The sequence below is a fragment of the Anabrus simplex genome, chromosome 6 (assembly GCF_040414725.1).
Source record: "Anabrus simplex isolate iqAnaSimp1 chromosome 6, ASM4041472v1, whole genome shotgun sequence".
Lineage (NCBI taxonomy): Eukaryota > Metazoa > Arthropoda > Insecta > Orthoptera > Tettigoniidae > Anabrus > Anabrus simplex.
In genome coordinates this window covers 270,327,768-270,346,256 of record NC_090270.1, presented here as the reverse complement: position 1 = coordinate 270,346,256, position 18,489 = coordinate 270,327,768, and the positions used below count along the sequence as shown (strand labels likewise).

Below are 18,489 nucleotides of genomic sequence, written 5' to 3'. Positions count from 1 at the left end.
CCAAATAATAATTATTTCCCCACAGTTCAAATCTTCCTTTACTTCCTGGGTGAATATTTCCCCAACTTTTCTTCAGCTACTACTTTTTTGCTAAATTTTTGCTCCATGTATCTGCTTTTACTTTTGTGCTTTCCATTCCTTCCAAGTTTTCTTCTTTTCCTTTACTTTATCTTTCACTCTGTCATTCCACCATGTCTCTTTCTCTCCTGCCTTTCCTTATGTTCTATCACATGTTTTCTCAGCAAACCTAACAAATACACTCTTAAAATTATTCCATTCCTGTTCAACATGACTAATATCTGTCCTTGGTATTAGTTTTTTGTAATTCTGTCCTGAACTCTTCCAGACCCTCATTTTCCTTCAATCTCCACACTATTCTTTCTTTCTCTTTTTTCTTTTAGTTTTGTGACTTTGCCTACTGTCAGTTGTGCTATGACTGTTCTATGGTCACCTCCAAAAAGGCTTCCTCAGGCATAGCTGTAAAATCCATAAGATCTTTCCGATGTCCTTTTTCCACTAATTTGTAATCACTCAACGTTTTTGTTCTTCTGTCTCCTTATCTATACCTTGTAATCTTCTGGTTATTTTTCTTTCTGAACAAATAGTTTCCTGTTACTAGTTGGTTCCTCTGGCAGAAGTCCATTAACATATCCCCTTCTTGATACTGTTGCCACATCTGTATGGCCACAGAACCTCTTCTTTTCCCAGTTTCTCTCTCCCCACTGCAGATCTTCAGATCTCCCAGTATAATTACTTCCTTGTCTTCTATCTACTTCTCCACTTCTTCAAGGAATTATTCTGTATTCTCTTCTTTATTTCCAATTTGTGGAGCAATACTTGGAAGAGATCTTGTGTTCCTTTCTGAAACTGTATCCTTGCTATGATTATTTTGTCATTGATCTTCTTTACCCGCTCCACATATTCCAGGACATCCTTTTTAATGATCATTCGAACTGCAATTACCACATCCTATCCTCCACTATAAAACAGCCTGTAGCCTTCCTTCAGTTTTCTTTCCCCTCTTCCTCTCCATTTTTTTCACTAAGACCCAAGGATGGCTATGTCCTTCTCTTTCATGAACTCTTATCAGCTCTTTGGTCTTGTCTGTCAGAGTTAGGATGCTGACTGTCCGGATTCTGATATTATTGGGATACTGATCGCCCACTTGTCACAGCTTTCCCAGTACATGAAGAAGTACGCGTCACCTCCAGAGGGCGTCATAGCCTTTCTCAAGGCTGCACCATATTTGCACTCATTTGTAGGCTGTTTTTACAATGGGTTTTTTACTTCCATGGTGACTTTTATACATTTTCTCAAGGTCTGTCCCTTTTTCCATCGTAAATTTGAAGTATTCATGCTTTTAAACTGCTTTGATGTCAACAAAGTTATCATTAGTTATAGATCCAGTAAGAAAAATTCATAGGTTATAATATTGTTGGTGTAATAAATATGAACTGTAGGTTTAAAAGTTATTCGCTGTTCCATCTGGCACAGGGAAGTACAGACCATTTACCACGGCATGTATCTGCTGGGGCCAATAAGAGTGGAGCATGTTCCCCTTGCAGAACTTATGAAATTCCTTTTAAACTTTGGAAATACTGCCAAAAAATTAGCTGTGAGCTCGCATCCGGGAGATAGTGGGTTCAAATCCCACTGTCGGCCGCCCTGAAGATGGTTTTCCATGGTTTCCCATTTTCACACCAGGCAAATGATGGGGCTGTACCATAATTAGGGCCACGGCCGCTTCCTTCCCATTCCTAGGCCTTTCCTATCCCATCGTCGCCATAAGACCTATCTGTGTCGGTGCGACGTAAAGCAAATAGCAAAAAATAGCCGATAAATTACACACATTGTCATTTATGAAACGCATGCTGTGATAGATTCCTTTCTGCTATAGAAGTTGAAATCACATTTAATCTGTATTTATCAACATTCCTAGGACCTTCGTATTCAGTTGGCTTTTTACTCTTCAGCGCATTGTCCTTGCACACATGTTGAATTATTGATTCATTCACTCTTTTGCTTTGCGGGCTGGCAGTAAGAAAAATAAAACCTCACTTCATCTAACATACTACAAAAACAGTACATTATGCATGTATTAAAAAAAACTCCTAAAACTTCTTCCAAATATGAATGATTCACCATCAGTTCTACAATCCTTGGCACGTAAATTTAGAAGATATAACATAAATCAGTATGATTAAGTAGGAAGCATATCTATTGGAGGTGAAACTGCAAGGGAGGAAGAAATTGATTGATCACATCTTGGAACCTGTGTAAATGAATGATAAAAAGTAAAAACGGACAGACTACAAAAGTACATAAAAAGCCATTTTCATGAAAACCAAATAATTATATACTACTGTATATAAATAAACTTACAATTATCTCGATACACTTATGCAACAGCTAATTGTTTCTAAATTTCAGTTAACAAGAATTAGTCTTTTGTTACTTTTATTTTAAAGTAGAGTTAATAAATATGGTGCAAATATTGTGCATGAGTATCTTTATTATATCTTTTTTTTTTTTTTTTTTTGTGATATGGGGTACATGTGCACTTTGCAGAAGCAAAAGGGTACAAGTGACTGTAAAGATTTACTAAATATTAATTTTAAATATAAAAGAAATGCAAAGACTAACAGTGCCCAAGACGCTGATCTTGATTATGGTCAAATAGTATCCAAACCTTTTAAATTTGGATGTATTTTTGTGCTGGGGCCTATCTGGAATTAGCATAATCAGTTTTGCATGGACAGACCACCGACACCTTAGTAACCAGACATCTAGTTTTCGTCATCTAACTATACTATCTCATCATCATCTTTCTTATGTTATTACTATGAGCTAAAACTCTGACTCTATATGCAGTAGGTACAGATGGCGCTGAGTTTGAAACTAGTTTCCACTGTCTTTGATTGGCATTTTGTCTAGGTCACAGCAAAGTACCGTACACACGGTAACATTACCGAAGTCAGCAGAATTTTTCTCATAGTACGTATCTTGCAGATATTTATGTCCATAAAATTGTGCTAAATCAGCAAACATTATGTTGGACGTAGATTCTGATAGTTGGAGCTATCTTATGACATGCCTTGGGAATGTTGTGCTGGATCATCTGCCATATTTTCACGCCCTTCATGGCTGTAGTCTTTCTTTGACCGATACCTTTATGTTTCGTAGTTTCAGATTTGTTCCATTTCTTCTCTCTGATTAGTGTTATTTAGAAGGTGGTTGCCCATTTGTACTTCCTCTTAAAACAGTAATCACTACCACCATGACATTTCATCTTTTAAGCCCAAAAACATATCCATGCTATGCTTTTCCATGTAGTGCAGAAATTTACATTAATTTTTTTTTTAAAGAATAACCAAAAATCTTTGAAGTCATTTTTCTCAAAAGTGTTGAAAATGCTCTTTCATCTCTCCTCTCCTTTTCAGCATTTCAATTGATACTTAATAAACTGTTAGCTAGGTTGCTGTCAAAATAAGAATAGCAATGGCCCATACTAGAGCCAGAGAAAAATGAGTTGATTACAACTTAATTGCTGTAGCAAATGTGTGGTATTTGTAAAGTTTTATCCTCCCCTACCCCAAATCTCTCACCTCCCTGTCTGCAACTCCTGCACATCCCTGTCCTAATTAATGTGAATGTCTGAGAGAACTAGGAAGCATGTGTTGCCAGACTTTGAGACGGAGGATGGTGAGTCGGACGGTGCCGGTACTACCGCTGCGCTGTGGCGTGAGGAGATCCGCAAGAGATACGAGCAGGAGTCTCAGTTCATGGCAGAACTGCGAGCGCGAAATCTGGGCAACGGAGATGACAAGGTACTTGAAAATCTCGGTGACTCTTTGTTGTTATCGGCTGGCTTTGCCTTTGTTATTCAGTGAGTCTTTTGGTTTGTGTGTAGGGAGGTGCTGAGGCTAAGGCTGGAGCAGAAGAGGGGGAGATGTTTGACCACCAATCTCATGTAAGTACCTACCTTTGTTAGTCACGATCTGAATCTTATGACATACAGTGAATACAATTGAACGAATCCTTGCAAAACTGAAGTAGAAAAGTGTTTCTCAACATTTCTCTGACAGTGGTTCCTTTCTAACTTTGTATACTTCCTGTGACTCCCTATTCTACCAGCAGGAGGGTAGCTGTTTAAACATTTTATTTGTAAACAGAACAGATTTTTATAATAGTTATAGAAACAGAAGATGAGGTGCAGGCAGGACTCCACACATGGAAGGCCGAGTTCCAGCAATTTGACATTGTCAGAGAGTCAGTGATTGACGATCAGCAAGCATTCTGGTCATCAAACAACAGGATCACGCTGATCAAGAAATACTTGAAGTATAAATTATGTAATTAAAATGGTTGGTGAAGAACAGAATTAGCCTATGTCACTTTTTCATACATCTTATTCACATTTTTGTGTTGCCATCATTCCACTAGGCTTTGTCAAGACTGATAGCAGAGAAGAAAGGCAGGAGTATTTGTACTCAGCGGAGGCAGATTGAATGGTGAAAGTCCTGTTTTCAGGTGTAGTGCAAGATTATTCTTGTCATTTTAGTGTTGCTTTCCAGATGTCAGACAGCAGTAATCTGTCATCTTTGTTGACGTTATTGGGGAGTTTTTGAATTCCTATGGCTTGGAAAATTCTAAATTCCCATGGAGGGAATTAGATATTTTTCACCAATAGAGCATGTCAGCATCAGTGGGTAGGGTCTGACACATCCCACTCTGATGAGTCTAGTGTGAGACCTAAGACGAAACGCTGGTTAATAGAGCAAACGCCTGAAAAGCCTTACATCTGATATGTTTGGTTTTTTTTACATTCCTATGGGTTCTCTGATTTTTCTGTGGTAAAAGTGACCTGCTAGAGGCTGATAGCTTGGTTTCATTGAACAGGATGGAATGTCTGCAGTGTGATATGTGTTTGGCTATGGATAATTTTGAGGGCTGCTGGAGGTGTGTGTGTGTGTGCGTGCGTGCGCGCGCGCGCGTGTGTGTGTGTGTGTGTCTGTGTCTCTCTCTCTCTCTCTCTCCTGTTCTCTCATTCTTTTGCTATGGACTAGTCCTGTTACCTCTACTACAGTGGTAACACCAAACAAGGCACAAACACAGTTAAAAAGGGGAAGGTAAGAGCACAATATCAGAAATCACCACACACTCGGAACAACATTAGCTGGCATTACGCGGATCTCCAACCAAAACATGTACGTAAATATCAGTAGGGCCAACTAGTGAACAACAAACCGGGAAGATGAAAAGGGCTGGGAACCTACCAAAGGCATGGACATGGCTTAGATAGTGGATTCCGAAAATAAATCGCCGTGATCCTTGGATTTGAAAATATTATTTACAAAATAATTTTACAAATATATTCCAAATACAATTCCAAGTTACGAGCTATAATTTCAGTGATATACATAGTTTATTTCGTAGCAGTGTAAATTCACATTTCAAATAAACTATACATTTAGTTACCAATGCAATTTACAGTGATGTGAAAAGGGTTATCCAAAATCTAGCGTACCTAAAGTGATACAGAACTACTGGAGGCAAACCCCAAGGAAAATAATATGAAACTACAATCTACATATTTTAGTGAAACAAGAAATGGGAATGCCTCGGAAACGAACAGGTAAGTCCAGGTGAAAAACTAAGGCATCATAAGTAACTAATTTGGTGAATTTGGTTAGGGCAGACTCCTGTATGAAAAGCAAATCGGAACATTACGAAATTTTGTCAGGAACGGAATTCAAGAATGCTTACCCGAGGAGAGTGCCATCCCGGAAACCGGGGGACGTCAACCAGCTAGGCTGCTCGCAGACAGATAGATCAAGACCGACAGAATTCAGGATACCAAATTAATTCGAACACTGCCTCTCTCACTATATATAGAAAATTCCGGCCTTGGAGGCAGCCAATCAGCGTGCACGAGTTCCCATCGCCACCTAGACTCACCAATCACAACCTTACTTTCGATCGCGAACTTTGACTAACATTCTAGAATACGCCTGATCGCGAATGTCGTATTTCCATAACAGTCAGAAATATTTTCTAGAAAACATTACCCACAAAACAACACACCCTGTTCCATAATTCATGTAACTTTCTGGGTCCTTCCAGGAACTATAGAACAGAATTCTACTATTTACAAATGCCTATGTTACAGTATTATACAGTACAGGTTAGGTCATTAAAAATAAAACATCATATCGTATTTTACAAATAAAGTCTTCAAAAAAAAAATACACTCCACTCGCACTACATAGTTCACTTGTAACAAGTCCGTCTCCTCACAGCTACACAGTATTCTGTATGCTCCCTTCTGTCAGATCCACAATTTGGATGAGATCACATACCTTTGGTCCATAGCTGAATGTAGTGTGTATGTCGTGTTCTTCAAATCTTTGGCTATCCTATCTGTCACATCCCTTATGTATGGTAAAAAGGCTTTATTTTTGACCAGGGTGGTTATTATGGATCTCTGTGCTGGGTAATGGTGCATGTTTACATGTAGGTGCCACTTGGTGTGTGTGAGCTTCCTCTAGACAATGTGGCTTAATATTCCATTAGAACGTCCAGGAAAGGGATAGTTCCTTTTCTTCCACTTCTTGTTTAAAATTTATGCTGTTTTCTGTGCAACAAACTCCTGGAGTATTTTTAGGCCATGTGATCACACATTATGGACATGATATCCATGTACTTAGGTCTGTAGGGACCTGTGGAGAGTGCTGCATGTTCAAAGTGTTCCATGAAGAGGTTGGCTACAGCTGGTGAAAGTGGTGAGCCCATGGCAGCTCCCTCCACCTATTGGTTATACTGTCCACTCCAAAGGAAATAACTGGTGGTGAGGCAATATCGGTATACATTGATAATATCTTCGTTAAATTTTTCTTTGATTATGTCTATTGCTTAATCTAACAATGCCCTAGAGAAAACGGATTCAACAGAAAGCTGACTTGTACATCATTCAGCTGTAGTTGTAGCTCTTTGATGTTAATTGTGTATGAAATGTGATGAGTCCTTGAAGTAACTACCTGTTAGTCTGATGAGAGGCTGTAGCTGGTGATGCTTGGCAAGTTGGTATGTGGGCAAACTGGTATCTCTGTTGTTTGGGCTCCCTAGATCATCTACCTTGTGAATTTTTGATCGACCGTAGAGATGTGGAGGCTTTGAGTCCTGAGGGATTAAACCCTTCTTAGATGCTAGTGTGGATTCCTGGATGAGCTTCCAAGGTAGCTGGTTGGGTTCTGAGATAAAATTCTGTATCTTCTACCAGTAGAAAAATCAGAGAAGTCATAGAAACCACCAAAATAACTTGAATAGAGATGAGTGAATACTGCTATCTAGTATCTGGAAACTAGCACTAAAAGGACCAGAAGAACCCCGCACTACCCCAGGGGAAAGCACTTTCACTGTGCAGTCCAAAAGCAGAGTGTAACTTCTCCTGGTTTTCTTCTCCACTATCAATCAGCCTTGACAAAGCTTAGTGGACTGATGGTGAAACGTCAGCAACTGACCAACCTAGCACACACCACAACAGTAGAGGGGATTGTTGTTCATGCACACGATATAGTTATGATATAGATAATTTATATTGCCAGAGGGAAAAACAAGACAGTATGTACATTGTGTATTGTGCATTTCTTTCTCATCATTTATACCTTTTCTTGTGTGATTGCAATTCAAGTGATCTAATCCGTAATGATTCAATTTTTGCTTTCATGGGATAATACCAACATAAATGGTCCGTTATTGGACATTATATAAATTTTCCAGCTAACTCACTCCTGGTTGCCAGCGTTTCGCCCTCGTGTGCGAGGGTGGGCTCATCAGTTGGTACCTAGCACACCTACCAATACGCTGGCTAGTGCATACCTTGGAGGCCACTGCGTAGGCTAACTGGAGCCACCGGCAGTGCCAATGCACTAACAAGGGAACATCCATAATGGTGAAGTCGCCGATCGCGATGAAACTTAGAAAACACATTGAGGTACATGTAAAAACAATGCCAGCATCAATTTTAGGCATTAACTAAGGGGCCTAAAAGTTGCGACATTTCAAGTTCCGCGCGATCAGCGATGAATACCTGCTGGCCAATGCTAAGCCGGCACACACACTTCCAGTCTGGAGACACACCCTCTGCACCGCCTTTTACCCTCCCAAGTGGTTCTCCCCAGCACGTTCCCCTCCCTTCTCCTCGCGCTTGCCGGCTGCTTGGCTGTGGAACGAGACCGGCGCTATATTTTGCTTCTTTACGTACTATAATTATTGAAATCCTTTAAATCACGGTCCGTTTCACACATAATGATAATAAATAACCTAAACGTATTTACTCATATTTTATGCAAATGTTATATTTTCATTCCTGCTAATTCCGGTGAGTTGTCAATTCGTGGGTACAACCCCGACTTAAGCACCATCGGGCGTGGACAAACATGGTATAAGGTACCGCGTCTGACCTAAGCTTAAATTATTATTTACGTCTGAAACACCTTGAAGCTGTCGGTAGTGTCATTTAGAGTGGACATACATATGAAATTTATTAAAATAAATCACCCACCTTGAAACAATGTTAAATATCCTTTTATTTAAAGAAATTACGTGCCCGGGTAGAAGATCTCAATGAATGTAATGAGATGTTGTACCTCGGGATATCAAAATATGGTTACAGGTCCAGACCTTCTTTTCATGTCCACTCCCCTACCCCCATTTTGTGTACGCTATCAGTTGTGTCATAACGAAACGAAATCGCGAACAACAGCAATTATAAACTCCGAGTTAGAAACTGCTGGTATTTCCCGTATTACGTACTCTGGTATTTCCCGTATTACGTACTCTGGTATTTCCCGTATTACATACTCTGGTATAAGGAATCTAGATAGAATGTTTTTATTTGTGCTTGTATTTAACGATGTATTTATGTTTTGCAGTGAAAGGCACAACACATTTCAATTGCAGACATGGTTGTCGAACATAAATCAATTAAATGCATAGACAACTTTGATATGAGTATGATATGGAATGATTGACGTAATAAGCAACGTCTTTAAAAAGAAATAAAGATGTGCATTTATATATGCAGTAGATATACCATAATCACTGGCAGAGCTGTAGTCCTACTTACTCGTACTTTTGCGCTATAGCTGACAGAGGTCTATGTATTCAACAAGTAGCCATATTAAAGTATCACACTACAGTCTTCTGGGTACAATGGCAGTTACATACGTAAAAGTGTACATGGCTATTGTACGAACTGGTACAACAACAAAAAATTACAAGGCACCACAATAAATGACTCCATATACATTACATCGGGCAAACTCATTTCAATAATAGTAAGCAAAAACAATTTATGGTCTATTCGACACATTACAAAATAGTGAAAAGACGACCGAAACAAAACACAATTAACAACAGGCACCATACTTTTCTCAAGGGACGTATGCTTTACAATAGTGGTGTTCCTCGTAGAAGTGTGTGACGCACAAGTCCTTTGTACACCACGCACATTTGACAAAACCAGTATTCGGGCACAAAGAACATACCAAGCCAACACTGTCAAAGGAATACACTACCGGGTGTTCGAATTGTCCAGGATGATCATCAAGGTACCCACTGCGGTACCACGAGTACTTCCACATGTTTGTGAATCGAGGAGATGTCAGCTGGAAATGTAACAGTGAATGCAACTTTAAGATGGTGTGACGGTGATGCAGCACGATGCCGGTATTCATAAGTCGCAGCCCGGAATACATTTGTCTGGTGTATGTTTTCCAAATCCGAAACCCATACACGTCGAATGACTGACAAACGGCTGTAACGCCGGCTGGAATCTTCATAACTTCAACTTCCATGCCATGAACAAGCGCATTGTGGCCAGAGAAAGAATCTAACAATAAAATATTTTGTCCATCGGGTAAACTTGGTTTCAAGATGTCATTATACCAGCTCTGAACTTCTGCTTTGCCCATCTTTCCAGACGTGGTGCACACGACATGAATATTTTCATGTGAAAATATTCGTTTCTTAACAAGGGAACCAAAAACGCCATTTCTTTCCTTTAAAATGATTAGCAACGGGGAGAGTAGCTCACCTTCTGCTGACATGCTAGGCATAATCGTGTAGCTGTGCGTAGTAGAGGGAATTGATTGGACCACCGTGCTAATCGACTTTTCTCCTCGGCGCGGTAATGTTCTGGCGGTGTACATTTCCAAATTAAAGCCTCTTTGGTCGCTGTTAAAAACATGTGGTGGGCTGTGTAACTGTGTTTTCCACAAACATTTGGGCTTCCACCATAACGTCACTTTCCCTATCAAGTTTTCTCGTTGTTGTCACGACAGTAATTTTTCGGGATGTGATCCCAAATTTCTTTTTGAAGTCATACACCCAGCGTGAGGATGCTTTAAAGTCATAGAGCCCGCGAGAGCGGGCACTTTGCATTGCCCAATGTTTGATTGTGGCGTCATGGATGGTGGACGTACGGTACTCCGCGTCAAAGTTTTTCTTGCAATCCATCGCAATAAGACCAAATTTGTCTCGGAGACAGCCTGCTTCATTCACAACATTTTTCCAGGCGGAGAGCTGTGACACACTATGCAAACGATGGAAGTGCTTTTGCACAGTTGTAAATTTAAGATTTTTCCGTTTTCCACTCCTCCAGAAGTTGACTGCTCTTGTTTTGTACTGTAAGTCTACGGTGTCTGCCGAACTGGCACTATCTTGGCTTTGTCCCGGTTCTGGCTCGCTATATTCAATATCCTTTTCGGTTTCCTCTGACTGATCAGACTTGTACGTCAAACTTGTAACGTCCTCCAAATAGAGACTGTCACCTTCAAGACAGCAACTTATAAGCTCTGAAAAAAAAAAAAACAAATAACTAAAATACATATTGTTATGTGTATATGTATTGACAGGAACAACGGAGAACACAACTGTTCGTTTAAAAACGAGAGTGTTATCAGTAATGAAATGAAATGTCGCATGGCTTTTAGTGCCGGGATATCCCAGGACGGGTTTGGCTCGCCAAGTGCAGGTCTTTCTATTTGACACCCGTAGGCGACCTGCGCGTCGTGATGAGGATGAAATGATGATGAAGACAACACATACACCCAGCCCCCGTGCCGTAGGAATCAACCAATTAAGGTTACAATCCCTGACCCAGCCGGGAATCGAACCCGGGACCCTCTGAACCGAAGGCCAGTACGCTGACCTTTCAGCCAGCGAGTCGGACAGAGTTATCGGTATCAACATATCATAAACCTACAATTTCACATGCAGCGCAAAAGACCACGCTTCAATCTACGTTATTACGGCCTATGTCCGCAGTGTGACATCTCCCCGTGAGCGTCAAAACCTATTTGACAATAGTTGACTGCTTAACACTCACCCTCAATCACGTCATAAAGCTGCAGCTCCCGAAAGTTCAGCGGACCTTCTTCACCGTGACTTCCGTGCTTTGCTTGCAGATGAAAAATAATTTTTGGCACTCTGAGTGACATTGCCCTTAAGGACTCGTCACAAACGTTTTCATAAATATTTCATAAAATGTAAACTGCCTATACAATGTGGAAATTCCAAGGGAGAGCTATGAGGAAGGCTGATAGCGCACGCAGTGTAGCACAGGTTCTGTTCGACAGCTAAGCAGACGGCAGCGCGGGGAGAGGGAAACGAGTGGTGCTGAACCAGGTGGGGAGGAGGAGCAGAGGTGTGGCACAAAGCAGTGTTCCGGCTAAGCGTTGGTCAGGAGGAATTCATCGCTGTTCGCGCGGAACTTGAAATGTCGCAACTTTTAGGCCCCTTAGTTAACGCGCTAATGAATGTTGGCGCCTAAAATTGATGCTGGCATTGTTTTTACATGTACCTCAACGTGTTTGCTAAGAATCGTCGCGATCGGCGACTTCACCATTGTGGATGTTCCCTTGTAAGAGACTTTGTCTCATCACCAAAAATTGATGCCTGCTTGGCCATCAGATGATATAGATGTTGATTCCCATAGGGAATCTGAAATATTTGTCCTGAATGAGTAAATTTATAATACCAACATAAATGGTCCGTTATTGGACATTATAAATTTTCTAGCTAACTCATTCCTGGTTGCCAGCGTTTTGCCCTCGTGTGCTAGGGTGGGCTCATCAGGAATGAGTTAGCTGGAAAATTTATGATGTCCAATAAGGGACCATTTATGTTGGTATTATAAATTTACTCATTCAGGACAAATATTTCAGATTCCCTATGGAAATCAACATCTATATAATTTCATGGGATAATTGGGATTTAAATTTTGGGCACAGATACTTAAAAACAAGACAAAAAAACATAAAGTATTAACCTCTGGAGGGTACCCAGTTATTGAAAAAAGGAAAGAAATGAATTTCAGTGCCTGTCCCTGAAGGGATAAGTGCATTTTAGTTCGCAGTTATAAAGCTGTGGGTGCACACATTGTATTTATAGCATTACAATTACATTCTTCTGCTGCTCTTCTGCTTCCTGACCTTTTCCCAACTATCTGAGATGGACACTTTGTTTGGATTTAGCCCATTTTTATGGACGGATGCCTTTCCTGATACTAACCCTGTGTGGAGGGATATATTCACTATTGCATGTTTGTGGAGGTTTAGTGTGTGGTGTGTTGTATGTAAATGAAGATGTGAATTGCGACAAATACAAACACCCAGCCCCTGAGCTAGAGGAATTAACCAAGGATAAAATTCTCTACTCAGCCAGGAATCAAACCCACGGCCCTATGAATCGAAGGCCACCACTCTGACCATTCAGCCAAAGAGTAGGACATATTCTTCCACTGCTCTCATACAATACAAAGTCACTTTTAAGTAGATTTCATCACCCCTATCTTAATGCCCATAATATTGCCATGCTCTTTCCTTCATTATTTGAACAAATCTGTCCACATATTCTCCGTTGGATATTGTACTTTTTATCCCATCCAGCACGCTCATTAAAAAAAAAATATTATTGTAAACTATGTCCGTATGGACAAAGCCATGGATAGAGCTAGTGTTAAAATAACTTCTTACTTGCAAAAGAAAAAAAAATAAATAGAAAATCCCATATAGCAATTGAGGCTTTTATGGCCGGCACTACAAATCATGTCATTATTTTCTGGGCAGGAGCATGTGGATGTCCCTACGTTTCACCGAAGACTGCATTCGGCATTGTCAAGGGTTCCAGCTGACTTCGATAGTGGCGAAGCTCTCAGTGGAAAGAAGTGGTGTTGTAATTCCACCTCATTATATAGTGCAGGCTACAGTACGCTGATCACCTCTTTGTACACCATGCTAGGGGGTGAGGGGGGCGGTCACTCATTGGCTGTTCTTCGGCCAATGGTGGAAGAATTAAGGAGCCCGATGTACAGTGACCTGCCTTGATGGAGACAGGCGACTGATCACCCGTTGCTTTTTGTGGTCTGACGCGGCTATTGTGTCCTCCAGGATTTAAAGCTTTCAGGACTGGAAAGCAGGCTTTGTTTACCCATTCAGATTCCTCCTTACGGTTGAAGCTGTTGGTCTGCTTCGTAATTGCAATGCCTTCTCTCTGTAGCCGGGCGTGATAAGACACAGTCATTGACAGTACTTTGATGTCGCTGTACTGTATGTCATGTCCTGCTAGCAGTGAGTATTCAGCGACTGATGATCTGTCTGCTTGTCCCAGCCAGCTATGTCTGTTATGCTCCTTCAATCGTGTGGCGATGCTGCGTTTGGTAGTGCCCATGTATACCTGGCCGCAGCTGCACGGGATCTTGTAGACACCTACTGTGGAAAGAGGATGGAGTTTTTCTTTGGCAGACCTAAGTAGTTACTGGATATTTTTTGTCGGCCTGTATATGATTTTAACCCCATGGGACTGCAGTAGCCTTCCTATTCTGTCAAATATTTTCCCAATATATGATAGAAAGGCTTTAGCTGCCAGCTACTACTCTTCCTTCTCCCTGATAGTTGTACGTCTGGGATGGAGTGCTCGCTGGATATCTTTATGGCTGTACACATTAGCGAGTAGGGCCATATTGAGGTGACTGAACTCCTCGTTTAAGTGCTGAGGTTGACAAATTCTCCTAGCACGGTTGGCTAGTGTCTTAATCACTCCGTATTTTGTCGTGGGTAGTAGTAGGACGTCTTCTGAAGATAGCGATTAGTGTGAGTCGGCTTGTGTGTCCCAAGTTTAAATTGGCAGTCTTCATTACCAGAACATCAAGGAAAGGGAGCTTTCCCTTGTTTTCAGTCTCCATAGTGAACTGAATATTGGTGTTTATACTATTCAGATGCTGTAGAAACAGTTGTAATTATTCCTTTCCATGGCTCCAGATCACAAATCTGTCATGTACGAAGCGCAGCCACACCTGAGGTTACAGTGGTGCGATCTTGAGTGCTGTTTCTTTGAACTTTTCCATTAAAAAATTTGCTAGCACCAGACTCGGAGGACTGCCCATGGTGACACCGTTAAATTGAAATAATAAATATGGTAGTTAAACCTATTCAATACAAGTAAACAAAAGATGTAGAGATTACGTTCTTATTTAATTAAAAGTGGAAATGGTACCGGTTTCGACCCCAGTCTGGGTCATCATCAGCTGATTGTAACTCGAAAAACAATGCATAAGTAAGAAAGAAGTTAACGGTCAAGTCCACACAATATTAGTTGAAGAGGCGATATAAAAATGATGGGGGTAGGCACTGTAAAATTCAGACGAAGTGGAATGTAAGTCACTTAAAAGAAGTAATGCGTAATCTTCCGAGCATCAGCATGGCACACGCAATGTTTGGCACTGTTTCACAATGTTCACGAAAAGCAGAGAATAGTTAAATGAGCCAGACTGCATACACTGTCAGGCACAAAGTCACAACACAATCCAAATATGAGGATCTAAAGTCATGAAGAAGCCGAAGATGAGCAGATCTTCATATTTGGATTGTGTTGTGACTTTGTGCCTGACGGTGTATGCAGTCTGGCTCATTTAACTATTCTCTGCTTTTCGTGAACATTGTGAAACAGTGCCAAACATTGTGTGTGCCGTGCTGATGCTCGGAAGATTACACATTACTTCTTTTAAGTGACTTACATTCCACTTCGTCTGAATTTTACAGTGCCTACCCCTGTCATTTTTACATCGCCTCTTCAACTAATATTGTGTGGACTTGACCATTAACTTCTTTCTTACTTATGCATTGTTTTTCGAGTTACAATTAGCTGATGATGACCCAGACTGGGGTCGAAACCGGTACCATTTCCACTTTTAATTAAATAAGAATGTAATCTCTACATTTCTTATTTACTTGTATTGAATAGGTTGAACTACCATATTTATTATTTCAATTTAACTGTGATACTTTTCAATACGGAACAATGAAATTTTTATCTTTAAATACATGGTGACACCGTCGATTTGTTCATAGAAATTGTCATTTCACTGGAAATAGCTTGTGGGGAGGCAATGGTTGAACAAGTTTGTAATGTCCTTGGGAAAATTCTGAGCAATGTGGTCGAGGGTCTCATTCGCAGGTTACCTTAGTGAAGAGTAAGACCACGTCAAAGCTGACAAGCAGATCTTCGGCTTCTAACTGGATGTTCTTCAGCTTTTCTATGAAGTGGCCTCAATCTCTGACGTATGGTTGTGTGCTACCGATGTAAGGTTGTAATAAGGTGGCCAGATGTTTAGCAGTATTGTAGTCCGGTGATCCATTAGCACTCACGATGGGCCATAGAGGTACGTTGTCCTTGTGTATCTTGGGTAAGCCATATAGTCTCGGAGGTAGACTTTGCATTGTTTGCCAATGATGAGGCCTTAATAAGGCTGTTGGTGTTACGAAGAATGCAATTGGTTTGATCTTTTGGTAGTCTGCGGTACGTCTCTGGGTCCAAAATCTCCGACATCTTCGCATGATGACAGTGGCCTTCCTTCCTTCCTTCCTTCCTTCCTTCCTTCCTTCCTTCCTTCCTTCAAATGTACTACCAAGGTAGTGAATCTGTCCACACCCTCCAACTCGAGATCTGCTACTTTATGGTGATCAAGATCTACTACTTTATGGTGATGATTAGACTAACTTTTTAATTTTGAAGTAAAGGTATAGAAACAAAAAATATCACACTGCTAGTTGTAAATAGAGGGTTTGAATAAGCAGCATTTCATTCATAGAGTTTCACAGACTGAATGCTGTTAAACATAAGAGTCTATAACGAAGTATTTATTCTTCTTTCCCAGCCGTAGCCCTTGCTTACAACTTTTCAAAAAGTGAAGAATCATTTTATCTTTGCACTCCATTAGCATGTCAACAGAATCACAACATGAGTTCACGACTTTCACTAGCAACTCTCATTAACAACTCAACTCAACTCCCAAAGACTGCCTCTTTATATGTATTGCCTGGCCAGGCTTGTAGAAGAATATGACCCAGCATGTTTTCTCGTAATTTCGAGAGTCTCCATTAGCCTATTTGCTATGAAAGGAATTTTCTACACAATTCCAGCGGCAAGATGCATTGTTCTGGACTATTACCATGTGTTGCACAACATTACGCTGGATTTATACACATCCTATTTACAGGTAATAATAAATTATATAACTATTAATTACTTGTTCTTACATTAAACAAACTTATATTAATATATGTACAGCAGATGTTTCATGACATAAACTCATAATTAATACGATCACGATTTATACCAAATAAAGTCCATACATAACTACGTAAATAATAATATTACTAATAGATGTAAACAACTTCAAAGCCTCACCTCACAAGTAATAATAATAATAATAATAATAGAGCTCAATATTTCCATTATTTATACATGGGTTAGAGAATTGTTTCCAATTTATACTAGTCCATTACACTTGCATCAGTACCACAAACTTCATATTAATGGCAAGTCCCATTTACATTAATGCACAAACCATCAGAACACTCAGAGTTTTCATCTCCTTGAATGTGCTGTATCAGATCCCTCTGTCATTGACATATTCATCTCTGTTTTCTGCAAGTCTGAAGAGTTCTGAGGGTTTTGTATATCTGCCCAGTCTTGAATGTTTCCAAGCCAGAATGCTTGTCTTCTTCCATTACCCTTTCTTTTCTCTTGAATGATTAACTTCAGAAGTTTATTTTTTTAATACATGTCCTAGGTGTGCTAGTTTCCTGCATTTTACTGTTATTGGTCATACTCCCTCCAACAGGGCATGGGATTTTCGAGCTGTCCATGGAATACGAAGCATCCTCCTGTGAAGACACCTTTCAAACCCTTCTATTCAGCATCCTTTGTTGTTCCAGTTTGTTGTTTTGGGGATAGCTCTTAACATTATGAGTGTAAAAGAAATATGTTACATGTCAATATATATTCTGTCTCAGGCTCTGCGGCGTCGCGCTAGTGGTCTCACAGATGATGACAGCTACAAAGAAGATGATGAATCATACGTTCGAACAGATGATGACGATGGAGGTTCTACAGATTGGGAAGAAGCAATGAAGCGCTGGGTGAATCGATAGGCTATAGTGCACTAGACAGCCATCCTGTATCTTTCTGTTAACTTGTATTAACAGGCTCCTGCCGTATATTATGAAAGAACTGCTGGAGGTCTTTGTATTGTAACTTTTCTGGGTAAGTTCTGACTCGTGATGGTCAATAACAGATTTTTATATATCTTCCAGACTGAGTAGCTCAGATGGTAGAGTGCTGGCCTTCTGAGCCAAATTTGGTAGGTTCGAGCCCGGCTCGGTCTGGTGGTATTTGAAGGTGCTCAGTCAAATATGTCAGCCTCGTGTCAGTAGATTTACTGGCATTTAAAATAACTCCTGCAGGACAAAATTCTGGCAACTTGACGTCCCTGAAAACCATAAAAGTAATTAGTTCGACATATATTCAATAACATTATTATTATTAGATGTAGAGCTGCAGTCTGAAGTGCTGTAGCTTCAGCTAGTAGTTGTCTATAGACGTTTTATTGATGCTGCAGGATTTCTATGATCTTTTCATACACATTCCAAAGAATCTTGTTATACCATGGATTAGAGTATAAAGAATTGTAAAAAAAAAAAAAAAAGATATCCATGGCATTGCTACAAAGTAGGTTTCAGCCTGTTAAGTATAACATGGCACAACCAAATGAGATACAGGTTAAAATAGAACTTAAGAAACCCACAGGTATTGAATTTAAATAAACAGTAAATTGAACTTGGCCTGCGCTGAGAAGGTGCATGTTGATTATAGACTGATAATATGACAAAAAAGACATTGAGTACAACAGGACTGTCTAACAGTGCATAAAAGGGCTCCTAAGGGACAAAATTTTGTCATTTATTGTCTCTGAAAACTAAAAGTAATTGGACATTAAACAAATAATGTTATTAATATAAACAAAGTCTTCTATTTTTCTCAGTTATTCTTCTTTCTTTCCTTAAAGCATGCACTGTAAAGGATTTCATTACAGTGCAGGTTCTTAAGAATGGGTACTGTGGGCAAGAGCCTTAAAATTATATTGTC

At 40.1% G+C, this 18,489-nt stretch overlaps 1 protein-coding gene across 1 annotated transcript in view; it reads left to right on the top strand.

Annotated features, from left to right (window-relative positions):
- Dyb (Dystrobrevin) overlaps positions 1 to 18,222 on the top strand; it is a 322,401-nt gene extending 304,179 nt beyond the window's left edge. The window contains exons 16-18 of the mRNA XM_067149300.2: positions 3,685 to 3,827; positions 3,911 to 3,970; positions 17,358 to 18,222. Coding sequence (XP_067005401.1) covers positions 3,685 to 3,827; positions 3,911 to 3,970; positions 17,358 to 17,495 — 341 coding nt within the window. The 3' untranslated portion in view covers positions 17,496 to 18,222. The remainder of the gene's footprint in view (positions 1 to 3,684; positions 3,828 to 3,910; positions 3,971 to 17,357) is intronic.
- The last annotated feature ends 267 nt before the right edge of the window (positions 18,223 to 18,489 follow it).